This window comes from Mus caroli, unplaced genomic scaffold, assembly GCF_978045245.1.
Source record: "Mus caroli unplaced genomic scaffold, Mus_caroli_1 scaffold_13, whole genome shotgun sequence".
In the NCBI taxonomy this organism is placed as follows: Eukaryota; Metazoa; Chordata; class Mammalia; order Rodentia; family Muridae; genus Mus; species Mus caroli.
Window position 1 is genome coordinate 49,516,789 of NW_028227268.1, and position 18,442 is coordinate 49,535,230.

At 40.0% G+C, this 18,442-nt stretch overlaps 1 protein-coding gene and 1 pseudogene across 3 annotated transcripts; one reads left to right on the plus strand and one right to left on the minus strand.

The window, feature by feature from the left end:
* Positions 1-6,798: 6,798 nt before the first annotated feature.
* On the plus strand, positions 6,799-18,144 carry LOC110288068 (olfactory receptor 1E16). Of its 3 annotated transcripts, none has more exons than XM_021154522.1 (2): positions 6,799-6,814; positions 10,233-11,170. In XM_021154522.1, exons 1-2 carry the CDS (start codon positions 6,799-6,801, stop codon positions 11,168-11,170), a joined length of 954 nt encoding a protein of 317 aa, XP_021010181.1. The 3 variants fall into 3 exon arrangements, with proteins under 3 accessions (XP_021010181.1, XP_085685954.1, XP_021010180.1); XM_085829828.1 differs by lacking the exon at positions 6,799-6,814 and adding an exon at positions 17,788-18,144 and having other exon boundaries at positions 10,226-10,813; XM_021154521.1 differs by lacking the exons at positions 6,799-6,814; positions 10,233-11,170 and adding an exon at positions 17,200-18,144.
* Positions 15,877-16,273, minus strand: LOC110288069 (lymphocyte antigen 6E pseudogene; annotated as a pseudogene).
* Positions 18,145-18,442: the final 298 nt, after the last annotated feature.

Below are 18,442 nucleotides of genomic sequence, written 5' to 3' on the forward strand. Positions count from 1 at the left end.
CGATCCCCGCCACAGGATTTTGAGACTGCTGGTGAGTGGAACACAGCTTCTGCTCCAGTCCAATCACGCGGGACCTGAGACTGCTCTGGTTGGGGAGAGAGAAATCTGGCCTGCATAGGGCCACAAGCCTCTTCCGGTCAGAAAAGCACCGGGGCAGCTGGGGCGTAGGGTCGGCTGACACTCGCCAGCTACCCACAACACCCGGCACAGGATCTTAAGACTTCTGGAGAGTGGAACACAGCTTCTGCTCCAATCCAATTGCGCGCAGGACCTGAGACTGCATTAGTTAGGGAAGCAGAAAACCGGCCTGAGTAGGACCACAGGCCTCTTCCGGCTGGACCAGCACCGGGGTACCGCCAGCTACCCACGACCCCCGCCACAGGATTTTGAGACTGCTGGTGAGTGGAACACAGCTTCTGCTCCAATCTTTAAACAGTGACAACGACAACAACTAACCCCAGAGATTACCAGATGGCGAAAGGTAAACGTAATAATCTTACTAACAGAAACCAAGACCACTCACCATCATCAGAACCCAGCACTCCCACTTCGCCCAGTCCAGGGCACCCCAACACACCGGAAAAGCTAGACACGGATCTAAAAGCATATCTCCTGATGATGGTAGAGGACTTCAAGAAGGACTTTAATAACACACTTAAAGAAATACAAAGGAACACTGGTAAACAGGTAGAAGACAGTAAAGAGGAAGCACAAAAATCCCTTAAAGAATTGCAGGAGAACACTGCTAAAGAGTTACAAATCCTTAAAGAAAAACAGGATAACATAATCAAACAGGTAGAAGTCCTTACAGAAAAACAGGAAAACACATCCAAACAGATGATGGAAATGAACAAAACCATACTAGACCTAAAAAGGGAAGTAGACACAATAAAGAAAACCCAAAATGAGGCAACACTGGAGATAGAAACCCTAGGAAAGAAATCTGGAACCATAGATACCAGCATAAGCAACAGAATACAAGAGATGGAAGAGAGAATCTCAGGTGCAGAAGATTCCATAGAGAACATCGGCACAACAATCAAGGAAAATGTAAAATGCAAAAAGATCCTAACTCAAAACATCCAAGAAATACAGGACACAATGAGAAGACCAAACCTACAGATAATAGGAGTGGATGAGAATGAAGATTTTCAACTCAAAGGACCAGCAAACATCTTCAACAAAATTATAGAAGAAAACTTCCCAAATCTAAAGAAAGAGATGCCCATGAACATACAAGAAGCCTACAGAACTCCAAATAGACTGGACCAGAAAAGAAATACCTCCCGACACATAATAATCAGAACAACAAATGCTCTAAATAAAGATAGAATACTAAAAGCAGTAAGAGAAAAAGGCCAAGTAACATATAAAGGCAAGCCTATCAGAATTACACCAGATTTTTCACCAGAGACTATGAAAGCCAGAAGATCCTGGACGGATGTTATACAGACACTAAAAGAACACAAATTCCAGCCCAGGCTACTATACCCAGCCAAACTCTCAATTAACATAGATGGAGAAACCAAAGTATTCCACGACAAAACCAAATTCACACATTATCTCTCCACGAATCCAGCCCTTCAAAGGATAATAACAGAAAAAAACCAATACAAGGACAGGAACCACGCCCAAGAAACAACAAGAAGGTAATCCCTCAACAAACCTAAAAGAAGACAGCCACAAGTACAGAATGCCAACTTTAACAACAAAAATAACAGGAAACAACAATTACTTTTCCTTAATATCTCTTAATATCAATGGACTCAACTCCCCGATAAAAAGACATAGACTAACAAACTGGCTACACAAACAAGACCAACATTTTGCTGCTTACAGGAAACTCATCTCAGAGAAAAAGATAGACACTACCTCAGAATGAAAGGCTGGAAAACAATTTTCCAAGCAAATGGTATGAAGAAACAAGCTGGAGTAGCCATTCAAATATCTGATAAGATTGACTTCCAACCCAAAGTCATTAAAAAAGACAGGGAGGGACACTTCATACTCATCAAAGGTAAAATCCTCCAAGAGGAACTATCAATCCTGAATATCTATGCTCCAAATACAAAGGCAGCCACTTTCATTAAAGAAACTTTAGTAAATCTCAAAGCACACATTGCACCTCATACAATAATAGTGGGAGACTTCAACACACCACTTTCACCAATGGACAGATCATGGAAACAGAAACTAAACAGGGACACAGAGAAACTAAGAGAAATTATGAATCAAATGGATCTGGCAGATATCTACAGAACATTCTATCCTAAAACAAAAGGATATACCTTCTTCTCAGCACCTCATGGTACCTTCTCCAAAATTGACCACATAATTAGTCACAAAACAGGCCTCAACAGATACAAAAATATTGAAATTGTCCCATGCATCCTATCAGATCACCATGGACTAAGGCTGATCTTCAATAACAAAATAAATAATAGAAAGCAAACCTTCACGTGGAAACTGAACAACACTCTTCTCAATGATACCTTGGTCAAGGAAGGAATAAAGAAAGAAATTAAGGACTTTTTAGAGTTCAATGAAAATGAAGCCACAACATGCCCAAACTTATGGGACGCAATGAAAGCATTTCTAAGAGGAAAACTCATAGCTCTGAGTGCCTCCAAAAGGAAACTAGAGAGAGCACACATTAGCAGCTTGACAACATACCTAAAAGCACTAGAACAAAAGGAAGCAAATTCACTCAAGAGGAGTAGACGGCAGGAAATAATCAAACTCAGGGGCGAAATCAACCAAGTGGAAACAAGAAAAACTATTCAAAGAATCAACCAATCAAGGAGCTGGTTCTTTGAGAAAATCAACAAGATAGATAAACCCTTAGCCAGACTCACTAGAGGGCACAGGGAAAGCATCCTAATTAACAAAATCAGAAATGAAAAAGGAGACATAACAACAGATCCTGAAGACATCCAAAACACCATCAGATCCTTCTACAAAAGGCTATACTCAACAAAACTGGAGAACCTGGATGAAATGGAGAAGTTCCTAGACAGATACCAGGTACCAAAGTTGAATCAAGGTCAGGTTAATGATCTAAACAGCCCTATATCCCCCAAAGAAATAGAAGCAGTCATTAATAGTCTCCCAACTAAAAAAAGCCCAGGACCAGATGGGTTTAGTGCAGAGTACTATCAGACCTTCAAAGAAGATCTAATCCCAGTTCTTCACAAACTATTCCACAAAATAGAAACAGAAGGTACTCTACCCAACTCATTCTATGAAGCCACAATTACTCTGATACCTAAACCACAAAAAGACCCAACAAAGATAGAAAACTTCAGACCAATATCCTTTATGAATATTGATGCGAAAATCCTCAATAAAGTTCTTGCTAACCGAATCCAAGAACACATCAAAACAATCATCCATACTGACCAAGTAGGTTTCATCCCAGGGATGCAGGGATGGTTCAATATACGGAAATCCATCAACATAATCCAGTATATAAACAAACTCAAAGACAAAAACCACATGGTCGTCTCGTTAGATGCGGAAAAAGCATTTGACAAGATCCAACACCCATTCATGATAAAAGTCTTGGAAAGATCAGGAATTCAAGGCCCATACCTAAACATGATAAAAGCAATCTACAGCAAACCAGTAGCCAACATCAAAGTAAATGGCGAGAAGCTTGAAGCAATCCCTCTAAAATCAGGGACTAGACAAGGCTGTCCACTTTCTCCATACCTATTCAACATTGTACTTGAAGTCCTAGCCAGAGCAATTCGACAACAAAAGGAGATCAAAGGGATACAAATTGGAAAAGATGAAGTCAAAATATCACTTTTTGCAGATGATATGATAGTATATATAAGTGACCCTAAAAATTCCACCAGAGAACTCCTAAGCCTGATAAACAGCTTCGGTGAAGTAGCTGGATATAAAATTAACTCAAACAAATCAATGGCCTTTATCTACACAAAGAATAAACAGGCTGAGAAAGAAATTAGGGAAACAACACCCTTCTCAATAGTCACAAATAATATAAAATATCTTGGCATGACTCTAATTAAGGAACTGAAAGATCTGTATAATAAAAACTTCAAGTCTCTGAAGAAAGAAATTATAGAAGATCTCAGAAGATGGAAAGATCTCCCATGCTCATGGATTGGAAGGATCAACATTGTAAAAATGGCTATCTTGCCAAAAGCAATCTACAGATTCAATGCAATCCCCATCAAAATTCCAAATCAATTCTTCAACGAATTAGAAAGTGCAATCTGCAAATTCATCTGGAATAACAAAAAAACTAGGATAGCAAAAACTCTTCTCAAGGATAAAAGAACCTCTGGTGGAATCACCATGCCGCACCTAAAGCTCTACTACAGAGCAATTGTGATAAAAACTGCATGGTACTGGTATAGTGACAGACAAATAGACCAATGGAATAGAATTGAAGACCCAGAAATGAACCCACACACCTACGGTCACTTGATCTTCGACAAGGGAGCTAAAAGCATCCAGTGGAAGAAAGACAGCATTTTCAACAAATGGTGCTGGCACAACTGGTTGTTAACATGTAGAAGAATGCGAATTGATCCATTCCTATCTCCTTGTACTAAGGTCAAGTCTAAGTGGATCAAGGAACTTCACATAAAACCAGAGACACTGAAACTTATAGAGGAGAAATTGGGGAAAAGCCTTGAAGATATGGGCACAGGGGAAAAATTCTTGAATAGAACAGTAATGGCTTGTGCTGTAAGATCGAGAATTGACAAGTGGGACCTCATGAAACTGCAAAGCTTCTGCAAGGCTAAAGACACCATCAATAAGACAAAAAAACCACCAACAGATTGGGAAAGGATCTTCACCTATCCTAAATCAGATAAGGGACTAATATCCAATATATATAAAGAACTCAAGAAGGTGGACTCCAGAAAGTCAAATAACCCCATTAAAAATGGGGCTCAGAACTGACCAAAGAATTCTCACCTGAGGAATACCGAATGGCAGAGAAGCACCTGAAAAAATGTTCAACATCCTTAATCATCAGGGAAATGCAAATTAAAACAACCCTGAGATTCCACCTCACACCAGTCAGAATGGCTAAGATCAAAAATTCAGGTGACAGCAGATGCTGGCGAGGATGTGGAGAAAGAGGAACACTCCTCCATTGTTGGTGGGATTGCAAGCTTGTACAACCACTCTGGAAATCAGTCTGGCGGTTCCTCAGAAAATTGGACATAGTACTACCGGAGGATCCAGCAATACCTCTCCTGGGCATATATCCAGAAGATGTCCCAACCGGTAAAAAGGACACATGCTCCACTATGTTCATAGCAGCCCTATTTATAATAACCAGAAGCTGGAAAGAACCCAGATGTCCCTCAGCAGAGGAATGGATACAGAAATTATGGTACATCTACACAATGGAGTACTACTCAGCTATTAAAAAGAATGAATTTATGAAATTCCTAGCCAAATGGATGGACCTGGAGGGCATCGTCTTGAGTGAAGTAACACAATCACAAAAGAACTCACACAATATGTATTCACTGATAAGTGGATATTAGCCCAAAACTTAGGATACCCAAGATATAAGATACAATTTGATAAACGCATGAAACTCAAGAAGAATGAAGACCAAAATGTGGACACTGTGCCCCTTCTTAGAATTGGGAACAAAACACCCAGGGAAGGAGTTACAGAGACAAAGTTCGTAGCTGTGATGAAAGGATGGACCATTTAGAGACTGCCGTATCCAGGGATCCATCCCATAAGCAGCTTCTAAACGCTGACACCATTGCATACACTAGCAAGATTTTGCTGAAAGGACCCAAATATAGCTGTCTCTTGTGAGACGATGCCGGGGCCTAGCAAACAGAGGAGTGGATGTTCACAGTCAGCTATTGGATGTATCACAGGGCTCCCAATGGAGAAGCTAGAGAAAGTACCCAAGGAGCTAAAGGGATCTGCAACCCTATTGTTGGAACAACATGATGTACTAACCAGAACCCCGGAGCTCTTGTCTCTAGCTGCATATGTATCGAAAGATGGCCTAGTCGGCCATCAATGGAAAGAGAGGCCCATTGGACTTGCAAACTTTATATGCCCCAATATAGGGGAATGCCAGGGCCAAAAGAATGGGAATGGGTGGGTAGGGAAGTGGGGGGCGCTATGGGGGACTTTTGGGATAACATTGGAAATGTAATTGAGGAAAATATGTAATAAAAATATTAAAAATTAAAAAATAAAAAATAAAAAAATAAAATAAAATAAAAAGAATTAAACATGGCCTAAGCCAGTTCAGCTTTCATCTTATTCTTGTGTTCAACATTTTGGCAAACAGAGGAAGTTAGTCACAGGAGTCTGATTCACCCTAGCAACATAACTATTCTTCATAAATACCTGGGAACATTTCCAAACTATGTGTCTTTAAAAGCTACTGTGGCTTCTTGAGTAAATGGTGATCTCTGATGTATTTTCTATCTATAAGTGTTTTCTCTGATTACTTCCAGGGGTTTTCCTCAGGCTCCTCTCCACATTCCACAAAGAGTTGTCTTAACCACATGAAAAAGTAAAGGAATACATATCCATTCATGAGTTTCTCTCAAACTCCGCCATCCCTTAAATATAGTAATGTTATTGGTGATGATAATCAATCACCACTGTAAGACTCTGAGAAAACTGGTCCTACAGAGGTCCCTGGTAATTACTGCCTTTAATGAGTTACTGGACTCCTCTGGGATGCAGAGCCTCTTAGGCACAGAGATGGCTAAATGGGATATGAGAGAAACAGAGGTGCAGAGTTAAGGGATGATTATAGGACGTGTTATGACCTGTGTCTACAGTGACTAAAGGAGAGCAGTACCTTTTATCAGGATTTGGAAGTCATCCTATGCACTCTGAGTAAATATGAACTTTTTTCTTAAGTTCTTCTAGCCTGAGAGTATTGGTTGTATGATGTTACACAGGACAAATTTTCAGGTACGATAAAATTATTCATTGCTATTTCTTTCCCCTGAAGACTTTGCTATTATTGAAGTATTTTGTTTCATGGACACCATATATTGTGGACACCAATCATAATTAATGATGACAGACTTCTTTATAACTAATTCTTATACAAAGTGCTCAAAGATCATATGACTGCAACACGATCGTTTGCGTTTTTGAGAATGGGACTCTCTTTGGTGCCTATGGGTACTTTGAATTCAAGGTGACATTATGCCCTTAGCTGTAATCCTCACCTTGGATTACAGTTATATAATGCTGTACTCAACCTGCGAGTTCTTAAGTCAAATTTAATATAACTTCTATGGTTATTAATTCTTCATTAATATGCCTTCACCTATGGAGATTTAATAGGCTATGGACAAGCTGAAAGGTCCAAGATCATAATTTATCTGACAGAGCTCAAAAACCTATATGCTTAGTAGTAATGGATGCAATTGTTTCTCAATATAGTCCACTGATCATGCTATTGGCATCATTTGTTGTGCATTTGTCATGTAGAATCTAAACTACAGAGGCATAATCTGGCCTGTGTTCAATTTCAGACAAGAAGTTATAGGTTTATGAAAATTGTGTGAGTTGGTCAGATGTTCAGTGTACTATAATGTTAGTGAGTAAAAATTATCTCCTTATGCTGCAGTTCAGGGAGTGTCACTGAAGTTGATGTGGGAAAACAAATATGATTAATTTATTTTATATAACATTGTAAATGTAAAAAGAAACATGTACTTGTCTCAAAATCTGTGGTGCTTTTCCTTTCATGTCTATGCTATTGCATGAGGGCTTCCTGCCTACTTAATATTAGAAACATTTCATGAGAAACTTTTATATGCTGTCCAGATATAAACTTGCATATTTGACAACTGAAAAAGATAGAAAGTCATTAGGTCATCAGTGATGATGAGTCCAGGTGAGGTCTCTAGTTTCTGATTACTCCACATCATTCTATACAAGAAATGGGTCCCAATCATTCACAGAGCAAGCAGAACTTCAGAAACTTTGTGATTTTCCTATATATGTCTTCACTTGGTAACACTCAGATATGCAAACAGTGAACATCATAAACATCACCACAGAATGAAGCATTTGATTTTGTCTCTTACAGTCTTTGTCTCTCTGTCTTTGTCTCTCAATATCTTTCACTCTTTCTATCCCTGTCTTCCTCCATTTTTCTCTTTCTCTTTCACCTTTATTTGCTTCTTTATTTGTTTCTCTTCCTTTGCTTGATGCTAGCTATCAAATGCAGTACTTTGGACATGCTAGGCAAGAGCCATACCATTGAGCTACATTCCCAGTCCTCCCACATCTCTTAATAATCCTCTTCTGCTCCCTTCATCAGAATTGAGACATATTGAGCATTATTAGAAAAATTTTTCCAGAAGAAATATAATTGGGGAGGTGTTGTTGATGGGATCGATCCAATATCTGAAGGAGTCAGTAGAATGGGGTCCGTTGAAAATATTAGAGGTTGAAGTTTTAAGTCCAGTCTGGAGGCAAAATTCTTCAGAAGAGTTTGTTTTCTTCTGATATCCTTCAATTTCTTGTATGACTCTCATTACAGGATGAATGATAATCCTCTTTATTCAAATATGCCAACTAGAATATTGACAACGTTGAAATGAAACCTCAGAGAAACATTAAAGCTTACATTTCTCAAAGTCACTATTAGAACCAAAGTTTAAGCATCTAATAAGCTAGACAAATTTTGGTAGATGTGGAAGGGAAAGCCCCAGATATTTTGAAACAAGTACATCCTTCTTTTTTTGTTTGTTTGTTTGGTTTTGGTTTTTGGTTTTTTGATACAGGGTTTCTCTGTGTAGCCCTGGCTGTCCTGGAACTCACTCTGTAGACCAGGCTGGCCTCAAACTCAGAAATTTGCCTGCCTCTGCCTCGAAAGTGCTGGGATTAAAGGCATGCACCACTATGCCCGGGTCTTTTTTTTTTTTCACTAATTCATAAAAATAATCATCACATTCATTTTCTACACCAATTTCAATGACATTCTCACAATTGGAATATGAAGATTTCATTTTTACTCACCAACATTACAGAAAAAAATCACACATCTGACTATCCACATATTTTTTGTATATACAAAATTTCCTGTCTGAAATTCATTACAGAATGTCAGATTTTAACACTAAATTATTATATAGTAAGCTTATATCCTGAAAATATTTTAAAAGAGTATTTATTCTACTTGAAATGAAAATTCTATGTCCTTACCATTACATGAAACATCAAATCATTAGCATTAAATAAACATTAAATCATGAAGAAATCAAAGAATGATAGTAATGAGCAATAGCAAATTTTGAAAACTGGAGACAAAATACTGTAACTTCCAACAAAAGCTTTACTATAGGGTAGAATAAAAATGTGAGGTTGTGAACATGCTAAAGTATATGCCTTTTTCTTAGAGCAATGATAATACCCATGAAGCAATAATCAGAAAAAAAGCATCAGATTACCATCTCAGGACACCACTGTGTGAATAAAGCATGATGAGAAACGATTTTCTAGCACAGACATTGACAGAAAGTAAACATCTGCTTTGATATTCCAGGGGACAGAAGATGCCACATTGCTCTGTGAATATGGTCTTTTGGTAAGGCATGAAAGAGCAGCAAGTGAACACACAGAAGAACTTATTAGATGCCCTAGGCTGAAGGTACAACAAACAAACTAAAATTTGTGTTTGTGGTGTGATTTGGAATTTCATTTGCTCAACTATAAAAGCAGTGGGGGTAGGTGGTGAGGAGAGAGCTGAGCAACACCTTTAAGATGTATTTGGAATCTCTTGAATTCAGATAAGATAATTAGCAATACAAAGCAGAATATGCAAGTAAAAGGAGACTATTGTCATTGGCAATGAGTTTATATATAGAATTTTGAGAGGATGTGGCTCAGAAAACATCTCTCAGTTCAACAGTCATATGAGGTCCTGGTAGAAAAGGGGCTAACTACTGATATTTAATATTCATAGAATAATGGCAGGTAAGAGAAAAACAACAAACTGTGTCTCAGAAACAAATATACAAAATGTTTAGGAAATAATGAACACTGAAACATAATAGGAAGAACTAAATATTCAATCAGTATTATAGAGCGTTTGGAATGTGTATGTAATTGTGATGATTACGGAACTGGTATTGTTGACCACATAACAGATGATTAACAATAATACATAATCACGTCTATTTTAAAAGCTGATGTCATATTTTCTCTTAAAGGTACCATAGACACTATGACAGAAAGGAACAAAACTGTCATCTCCCAGTTCCTCCTCCTGGGCCTGCCCATCCCACCAGAGCACCAGCAACTGTTCTATGCCCTGTTCCTGGCCATGTACCTCACCACCGTCCTGGGGAACCTCATCATCATCATTCTCATAATACTGGACTCCCATCTCCACACACCCATGTACTTGTTTCTCAGCAACTTGTCCTTCTCTGACCTTTGCTTCTCCTCTGTCACAATGCCCAAGTTGCTGCAGAACATGCAGAGCCAAGTTCCATCAATTCCCTATGCAGGCTGCCTGGCACAAATATACTTCTTTCTGTTTTTTGGAGACCTTGGGAACTTTCTCCTTGTGACCATGGCCTATGACCGCTATGTGGCCATCTGTTTCCCCCTTCATTACACCACCATCATGAGCCCCAGGCTCTGTGTGAGTCTAGTGGTGCTGTCCTGGGTGCTGACCACCTTCCATGCCATGCTGCACACCCTGCTTATGGCCAGATTGTCATTCTGTGAGGACAATGTGATCCCTCACTATTTCTGTGATATGTCTGCTCTGCTAAAGCTGGCCTGCTCTGACACCCGTGTTAATGAGGTGGTGATATTTATTGTGGTCAGCATCTTTCTTGTCTTTCCATTTGCACTCATTATCATGTCCTATGTAAGAATTTTGTCTTCCATTCTCAAGGTCCCTTCTTCTCAAGGTATCTACAAAGCCTTCTCCACATGTGGATCTCACCTGTCTGTAGTGTCACTGTTCTATGGGACAGTCATTGGTCTCTACTTATCTCCTTCCAGTAATAATTCTACTGTGAAGGATACTGTCATGTCTTTAATGTACACAGTGGTGACTCCCATGCTGAACCCCCTTATCTACAGCCTGAGGAATAGAGACATAAAGGGGGCTCTGGAAAGAATCTTTTGCAAGAGGAAAATTCAACTAAACCTTTAATGATAAAACTTGAAATTTTAATATAATTTCATTCCATAAACATATTAATGTAAAATTTTGTTGAATTTTCCACCATGGAAGTCCACCAGCCATACTAATTGTCTACTATATTAAGAAGTAAGACTAAGTAGTTTAACAAGGAAACTGGGTTTGAGGGACCTGAGTCACCTTTCTCTTTGTCTTGCATTTTTTTTGTTCCTAGAAAATTTTAGTGTAGATATACTACTATGCTGGACTCCTGTTCATTCTGATATGAAGTTATTTTTGGATTTTACCATTTGTCCAAACTTTTGTTTTCTATCTCCATCTGCTGGGGGCCAGGCCCATCAGTTCTTCTTTCTGGCTCTCTCTTGAAGATAGCCAAGGGGGATAGAGCATCAGTGGGGGCAAGACTTGGTCTTGTGAGATACTTAGGATTGAATAATTGAATAATAAAATGTTTAAATATCTTATGTCTAAGTCACTTTGCTGTGGTAGCTGACTTGCTTTTTGGAGTTCCTCTGTGATGAGAAAACTGTAGTCTCTGGTGTTTAGCACCTCGTAGTAAACAGTGGGGAATAAAGTAAAGTAGACTTTGTTCTATCTCTGCAGTAACTGTGTAGCTCTAACTCCCAGCCTGCTAGTTGAAGTCACAGGAAAAGAAGGCACTTTGAAAAGTGGTTTTAATATTTATTTCTAAGTTCTATCTCTAAAAATGTCTCTAAGAATTGTTCTTGTCTGGAGGAACTACAAGGGCAAAAAGGGAGAAGAGCAAGAGAGAAAAGAAGTTCAGTGACAGGCCCAAATTGGGATCCAGCTCAAGGGGAAGACCCAAGGCCTGACACTATTACTGATGCTATGGTGTCCTTACAAACAGGGTCTGTCATGACTGCCCTCCAAAAGGCCCAACAAGCAGCTGGAAGAGTCAAATGCAGATATTTACACCCAACCAGGGGACAGAAACTGGTGACCCCTGTGAATGAATTAGGGAAAAGTTGGAAGAAGCTGAGGAGGACGGTGACCCCATTGGAAGACTAGCAATCTCAACTAACCTGCACCCCCAGGATATCTCAGACACTGAGCCACCAACAAGGCAGCATACCCCACCTGAGATGAGGCCCCCATCACATATACATCAGAATACTGCCTGGTCTGGCCTCAGTGAGAGAAGATGCACCTGACCCTTGAGAGACTTGAAGCCCCAGAGAGTGGGGAGGTCTGGTGGGGTAGGGGGACATTCTATTTGGATAGAGGGTAGGGGAGGATATATGGAAAGGGGAGAGGTTTGGGGAACAAACTGGGAGGCAGGTGAAGCCTTCTCTGTAAACAGAAATTAAAGATTTAAAAAGAAGAAGAAAAAGAAAAGATCTCGAAAAAGCAGCTCTCTCTGCTGTCTTCTCCTAATTTAACTCTCTTTTACAACCTTTTGAAATGTGCTCTAAGTTGTAAATGCCTGCTTTCTACCTCAGAAGCAATTATCTGGAAGACTGGCAGAGTTTTCATTGCAGTTTTGACATCAGAAAGGACTTAATAGTAATCCTATTATAAATGATCTTAATAATTAACTAAATATGATTTTAGGAATTCATATAGAATCATCATTAAAAATTAATAAATCATTTATTTGTCTATATAGCATCTCTACAAGACAGTTCTTTGTTGTTCTGAAGAAATCTGTTCAAAGGTGTGGGCTAATACCTAATGATTATTATATATATATATATTTAATAATAACAGGAAAATCATATTATTAGCAGGAATCTTTCCTAAAATGTAATCTCATCCTTATCTAAAGGAGCAACATTAATATAGATTTACAGTCCATAGCAGAATCATCTCAGGAAGATCACCTGCTAGTTTTTAGCTTCTCTTAGATGGATCCTGGCATCTATCTATCTTTTCTAAGTTGTACTTGTAATTTATTCAATAGCAGCAATATCCAAACTCTTGAACTTCCTATCTGCCTGGCTTTTGTTGTTGCTGTTGTTGCTGCTGCTGCTTTACTGTGGACTCTAATTGCAGGGAAGGCTACTTACATCAGGCTGTTTCTCACCAACCCCTGCATCTCCTGTCCTGCCTCTCTTCATAATGTTCAAACCATTCCTCTCTCTCTGTCTCTGTCTCTGTCTCTGTCTCTGTCTCTCTCTGTCTCTCTCTGTCTCTCTCTGTCTCTCTCTGTCTCTCTCTGTCTCTCTCTCTCTCTCTCTCTCTCTCTCTCTCTCTCTCTCTCTCTCTCTCTCTCTCTCACACACACACACACACACACACACACACACACACACACACCTCCATAACATACTTGCATATTGTAGTGGCTCCTACTGTGAGTAGATCATGTGACAGGCAGACCTCTGGGTATCTTCCTAAAACAGCTTTTTACCTTTAAAGGCTGAAAATTTAGCCATATTCCCAATACTGTGACTATGGGACCTTTTGTAAAAGGACTTTTATTATTAAGTTTAGTCCCTAAGTTAACTATTTATTATTAAGTGTAGTCCATAACATTCCACAAAAAAAAAAGGCTCCAACAACATAGGTATGTAGCTCATCCCTTAAATACGATGTATGAATATACTTCTACCTATGCATCTCTCTTCTTCTTCAATTTTTCTCCAAGTTTAGTAACACATAACCAATGACTATAATCAGTCACAACTACAGGACTCGGAAAGAATTGGTCCTAGAAAGGTCCTGGACAATTATACTAATGAGTTTTTCAGGATCTGGATTCCTTTGGGAAACAGAGCCTCTTAAGCCCAGAGATAACTGGGGGGAGAGATAAGAAAAAGGGTGATGTAGATCTAGGTGTTGACTAGAAATTATTATTCCCCGTGACCATCATGAATAAAGGGAAACATGATATTATACAAGGGACTATGTGTCAGCCTCAAATATTCCAGATGAGTGGGCAGGTGGGCAAATGAGCTGCTGTCTTGCTATTCTTCCAATCCAAGAGTTTCAATATTCTGCAGTATGTGATATTCTGTAGGAAGGTTTTTCAGGTATAGTCATTTCCTTCTATGTCATCTCTCTGTCTTCAGAGACTTTGCCACATCCTGGATGTATTTGAATTAGTGGTACCATTTAAATTACTTATTCATGGTGTGGTTCCTTTTATTAATGACTGTGGTATTATTCTCCTAATAATGCACCTTATCAACATAGCATCCCTGAAACAATAATGATTTCTTTTAACTTTGCTGGGGAGTATTAATAAACCTTAATCAGGCCTCCAGTCAAAAGACTTGAAGTTCTTCTGATGGGTCTCACCAATCTATATTTTTTAGTAATAGTGTAAGGTACTGACTTCTCTAGCACCTAGGTTTCCTTGCCTTGTGTTTCATTTGCAATGTAGAATCTGATCTATAGAACTAGAATCTGTGTTTTCACAGACTTCCAGGTGGTTTCTATTTAATGCAAGCTATACTGTCTCCTAGGGGATATGTATGTGCTGTCCTCATTGAGAATTGCTGATTTAATGGCTGAAGATGATACAAAGCTCCTGGATCACTAGGTGCAGCACCCACAGGTGAGCTCCCTGGTTTGTGACCTCTTCATATACTCCTATACTACGTGGGACCTATGCTTCAAGGGGAGTAGAATTTTAAGGAACTATTTTTTTTACATTTAAGAAACCTGTCTCAGACTGAAACACAACCAACAAACATTTATAAATCCTGGTCATTCACAAGCACCATGCCATGTGTGGGAAGAACATAGGATTTGGTGAAAGCACAGTAGCCAAACTCAGTCAAGTGTAGAAATTTTTGATTAGCAACTGACATGTAATATCTATGAAAGATAAATATGGATAGCATAGGTGAAGGAGCTCATGAGAGGAGGAAACTATAGGCAAATGAAACAGCAAGTGTAAAACACTGTAAACAAGAAAGTGTGACTTTTAATGATAGCATCAGAGAAGAGCTGTACACAGATGCAGCACTGCTCAGGTAATAAAGCATCATTTGAGAACATAAGAGTTTTTGATATTATTGAAAGTTGGGTTGAATAAGAGAAATGTTAATAATGTTGTCTCCCTAATTTCCTGAGACACATAACATTAATTTGCTCAAAATATAATGACTTAAACATTCGTAATCTTTTTTTTTTTTTTGCAATGGGTGGGAACAGTTTATTTGAGGTACTAGAATAGCAGCATGAAGCCAGTGTGGACAGAGAGGGCAGGCAGGGACTCAACTGGATCTAGGGGTGGGGACCTTCATCTGGAGGGGTGGCAGCCCTCCATGGGCAGCCTGCTGAATCGAGTGCAACATGGGTACAGTAATGCCAGGGCAAGGAGGTTTTGGTGGAGACACAGGTCTTCTGCTCTAGAATCTTCCAGGTCCTCTTTGCACATCCCAGAATCCAAGTGGCTTCATTCACACACGAATACATTGAGTACATTCACTTGAGTTAGACATCATTGTAAATGTGTCCTCAGGATTCAGGGATGACCCTGATACCCTTGAGACTCCAAGGAATCTTCACCTATTTCCTGATTCTCCAAGAGAAGATACAGGATGGGCTCTGGAAACAAGAGTAGCTGGTACCATTTCAACAAAGCAGATACAGGTGAATTTGGTACTTAGCCCTGATGCTGAGAGACAGTGTGGAGGGGAACTAGACACTTCCAGGAGGAAATGAAGGCACCTAGGGTTCCCTGGGTCCTGAAAGGAGCTGGACTTTATTTCCTGAGCTACGGGGATATGGGGAACACATGGGAGCAGTCAGGGGCTCAGCTGCAGCAGAGCCAGCTAGCTGAGCAGGAGTCCAAGGCCCAGTAGTGGGACACTGGCATGAAGTCAGAGGCAAGCACTGCTAAAATTGCAGAAGGATCTTTGGCACACAATCCACACCAGGGTTGATATTGATGTTTTCATGGGGGCAGGACTGGGAGCAGCCCATATTCAGGGTATATCCAAGGTTGACATTCTCAAAGCCAGCAGCAGAAAATAACATGATACAGTAATTACTTGCATCCTTGCATGCAACTGGCCACAGGGAGTTTATATTGCTCTTCTGGTGGGTGCAGGAGAAGCATATCAGGGAAGGGACTAGCTCCACACCCAGAAGGTGTGCCTGCAACACAGTCGAGAAGACCCTCATGCTGGAAGTGGTAGACATCTGCTGAAGGCTCACCAGCCAAAGAAGCCTGCTCCAGGTGAAACAGACCCGAAGATAATACTGAAAACTTAGGTCCTGGAGAGCACCCCAGTCTGGAGGCTCCCAAACAGCTCATAATCTTATAAATATGTTCTAGGTAGCATCTAGCTGCCATCCTAGTCTGGGAGTGCAGTGTGAAGGCAATGACTGAGATGATGTGGAAAGGTGGAGCACAGCTACAGGGTTTCTAGAGTGACTGTGCTAGGAAGAAAATAAAATTGACAAATTTCTGATTTGATCCAGGCCTTGCAGATATCAAATTTATCAGTTCCTAGGTGTCCCCTTATGAAAGTGAGAATAGAGTGAGGGCACACTGGGAAAGAGCAGAACGGAATCATAGGTATCACTTGGATCTGCTGGACTTGACATGCCTGTGACATAGCCAAGAGACAAAAACTACTAAGACACAAGATAGAGTTCTAAAGGCTACACAGACTTTCACACCTGGGTTTTAGATGGCAATTTAAGCCACTGGAGTGTGTGTGTGTGTGTGTGTGTGTGTGTGTGTGTGTGTGTGTGTGTGTGTGTGTGTGTGTGTGTGTGTAATTATTAAAATACAAAATTTCAGAATCTTTAGGACCACTGATGTCTAAGAGACACTAAGGTAAATGAGCTACTTATAGTTATCTAGGATTGCCATGTAAGACAAAAAAACTAATATGTTTTGATCTCAGAAGAAAATGCCTACATGTATTTAGGAAATAACATAATACAGAAACATAAGAAGGTTAAAAAGAGGTAATTGGTGATTGCAGAGATCATAAATTATAATTATGGTTATGAGGTCAAATGGTTTAAAATGAATAATAGACAAAGAAGTCTGTTTCTTTTTCTTTGTATTTCCAAGGATCTATGTCACTTTTCTCTAGAAGTGCAGAAGAAAGATTATGACAGAAGAGAACAAAACTGTAATCACCCAGTTCATCCTCCTGGGCCTGCCCATTCCCCCAGAGCACCAGCACCTGTTCTATGCCCTGTTCCTGGCCATGTACCTCACCACTGTCCTGGGGAACCTCGTCATCATTGTCCTCATTCATCTGGACTCCCATCTCCACACACCCATGTACTTTTTCCTTAGCAATTTGTCCTTCTCTGACCTCTGTTTTTCCTCTGTCACAATGCCAAAGTTGCTGCAGAATATGCAGAGCCAAGTTCCATCCATCCCCTATGCAGGCTGCCTGGCACAACTATACTTTTACCTGTATTTTGCAGACCTTGAGAGCTTCCTCCTGGTGGCCATGGCCTATGACCGCTATGTGGCCATCTGCTTCCCCCTTCATTACATGAGCATCATGAGCCCCAGGCTCTGTGTGAGTCTGGTGCTGCTGTCCTGGGTGCTGACCACGTTCCATGCCATGTTGCACACCCTGCTTATGGCCAGATTGTCATTCTGTGAGGACAATGTGATCCCCCACTTTTTCTGTGACATATCTCCTTTGCTGAAGCTGTCCTGCTCTGACACACACATTAATGAGTTGGTGATATTTGTCATGGGAGGGCTTGTTATTGTCATTCCATTCCTACTCATCGTTGTGTCTTATGCACGAGTTGTCACCTCCATTCTTAAGGTCCCTTCTGTTCGAGGCATCCACAAGGTCTTCTCCACTTGTGGTTCTCACCTGTCTGTGGTGTCACTGTTCTATGGGACAATCATTGGTCTCTATTTATGCCCAACAGCTAATAACACCACTGTGAAGGAGACTGTCATGGCCATGATGTACACAGTGGTGACTCCCATGCTGAACCCCTTCATCTACAGTCTGAGGAACAGAGACATGAAGGGGGCCCTGGCAAGAGTCCTTTGTAAGAAGAAAATTACCTTCTGTCTGTGATGGTTGCACTTGATAATTTTGAAATTTTTTACTCAATAACTGTACTAATGTCGTGATACTATACCAGATTTTCTCACTGCTATTTGAGATTCAGTTAAACGTATAGAGAAATCATTGTTCAGCGTGCAGTTGAAGACAAAATTTATGTTTGAGATCATGACTATTTTTCTATTTTGCTTTTGTCAGGTGATCCTAGAGAAGCATATATTAAAGCTGCTATTTTAGTGACGTCTGCTTCGCACATCTTAAATCGCACCAGAATTTTATCAGTTTATCCTGAGTTCTGCTTTAAATATGG